Raw genomic sequence first — 1,540 nt, forward strand, 5'->3', positions numbered from 1 at the left:
TAATGGCAATATGAATTGAGTGTGAGATGGATCAGGATTTCAGAACTTGTAACTGCCTTCCTTGAAGATATTGTTTTTGTGCAAGTAACCTTACTTGGTTCTTTGGAACAGAAAGGAATTTTCTCAGAAAAAAAGAAGAGTTTTCAAAGCCAGTGAAACAAGTTGCTAAATTCTAAGGGAAAGCTCAGGAAGTCTGTAAATGGGAGTTGGGAAAGTAATATATGTGTTTGAGGAGAGAAATAATATCTGATGTTCCATAACTCAAGCTCCTTTCTCTTTGGGGATCACCTCTTATGAACACTGTCATGTAATTTCTTGTAGATTCTAAGAATCCAGCAAGATGTCTTACCAACAGCAGCAGTGCAAACAGCCCTGCCAGCCTCCTCCTGTGTGCCCACCCCCAAAGTGCCCTGAGCCCTGTCCTCCCCCAAAGTGCCCTGAGCCTTGTCCTCCACCAAAGTGCCCTGAGCCCTGTCCTCCCCCAAAGTGCCCTGAGCCATGCCCCCCTCAGCCATGCCAGCAGAAATGCCCTCCTGTGCAACCTCCTCCACCCTGCCAGCAGAAGTGCCCACCCAAGAGCAAGTGACAACTTTGGAAATCATCAGGACCAAGAGAAGATAAGGAGCACTGTCTTCACTGAACACAGCAACACCTTCATCTTCCCTTCAAAACCTGTCATGTCTGCAGAAGAATCTTCTCCACCATTTGTCCTTAAATCTGCCTGCGACTGTCTCTATAGGAAAAGACATTTCCTGAGGCTGTTCGCCTGTTGCTGTCATAGGGCTGCCTGAGAATGATCCAGTGTCCCAGTCATTCAGATGGAACTATGACAGCTGTCTAACTACTGCTCTCAGAGGATGTCTTCCAAGTCTGTCTGCCACCTTGGGAAGAGATTTCTACCACTTGGGCAATCATAATTGTTGTTTCAAATCCTAAATAAAGTACAATGTTGGTGGTAGTATAACCACATTATTATTTAAAAACACTTTATAGGCAAAAATCACATTTTTCTCCTTTTATCTTATGGTAGCTACTGTTATTTTTTCCCCTGTCTAAATACCTGACAAGAAGAAACTTAAAGAAGGAAGGGTTTATTTTGGCCTACAGTGTGAAGGGATACAGTCTATCATGACAGAAAAGGCTTGGTGGCAGGTGAGTGGCCAAATTGCATGTTCACTCAGGAAATAGCAGAGAGGCAGTTGGGCCAGATTATGAGTGCTCACTGCCCACCACCAGGTACCCACTTCCTCCCAGAAAGCTCCCCTTCCTTAAGTTTCTATGATCTTCCAAATAGCCCCACCAGCCAGGGAACACATGTTTGAATATATGGGCTTATGGGGGCAGTTTACATTCAAACCATAAAGAACCCTAGACACGGCTTTTATAATCTAAGTTCTCTGAATTTGCAGCCATACTAAAGATTGTTTATAAATATATATAAATATAAAAATATATATTTTAAACTCTTGTTATTGCCCTCAATTACTATTTTTGTTATTTTAAGAAACAATTATTAGTATTGTCTAATTAGAACTCTCTT

The 1,540-nt window shown here is 42.2% G+C and overlaps 1 protein-coding gene across 1 annotated transcript; it reads left to right on the top strand.

Annotated features, from left to right (window-relative positions):
- The first annotated feature begins 340 nt into the window (after positions 1 to 340).
- On the top strand, positions 341 to 586 carry LOC108491810 (small proline-rich protein 2D-like). The gene has a single exon (XM_017803478.1). It carries the CDS (start codon positions 341 to 343, stop codon positions 584 to 586), a length of 246 nt encoding a protein of 81 aa, XP_017658967.1.
- The last annotated feature ends 954 nt before the right edge of the window (positions 587 to 1,540 follow it).

The sequence above is a fragment of the Nannospalax galili genome, unplaced genomic scaffold (genome assembly GCF_000622305.1).
Source record: "Nannospalax galili isolate Female #2095 unplaced genomic scaffold, S.galili_v1.0 scaffold591, whole genome shotgun sequence".
NCBI lineage: Eukaryota > Metazoa > Chordata > Mammalia > Rodentia > Spalacidae > Nannospalax > Nannospalax galili.

Coding starts and splice junctions, on each gene's coding strand:
- LOC108491810 (XM_017803478.1), top strand. CDS start 341: ATGTCTTACCAACAGCAGCAGTGCAAACAGCCCTGCCAGCCTCCTCCT.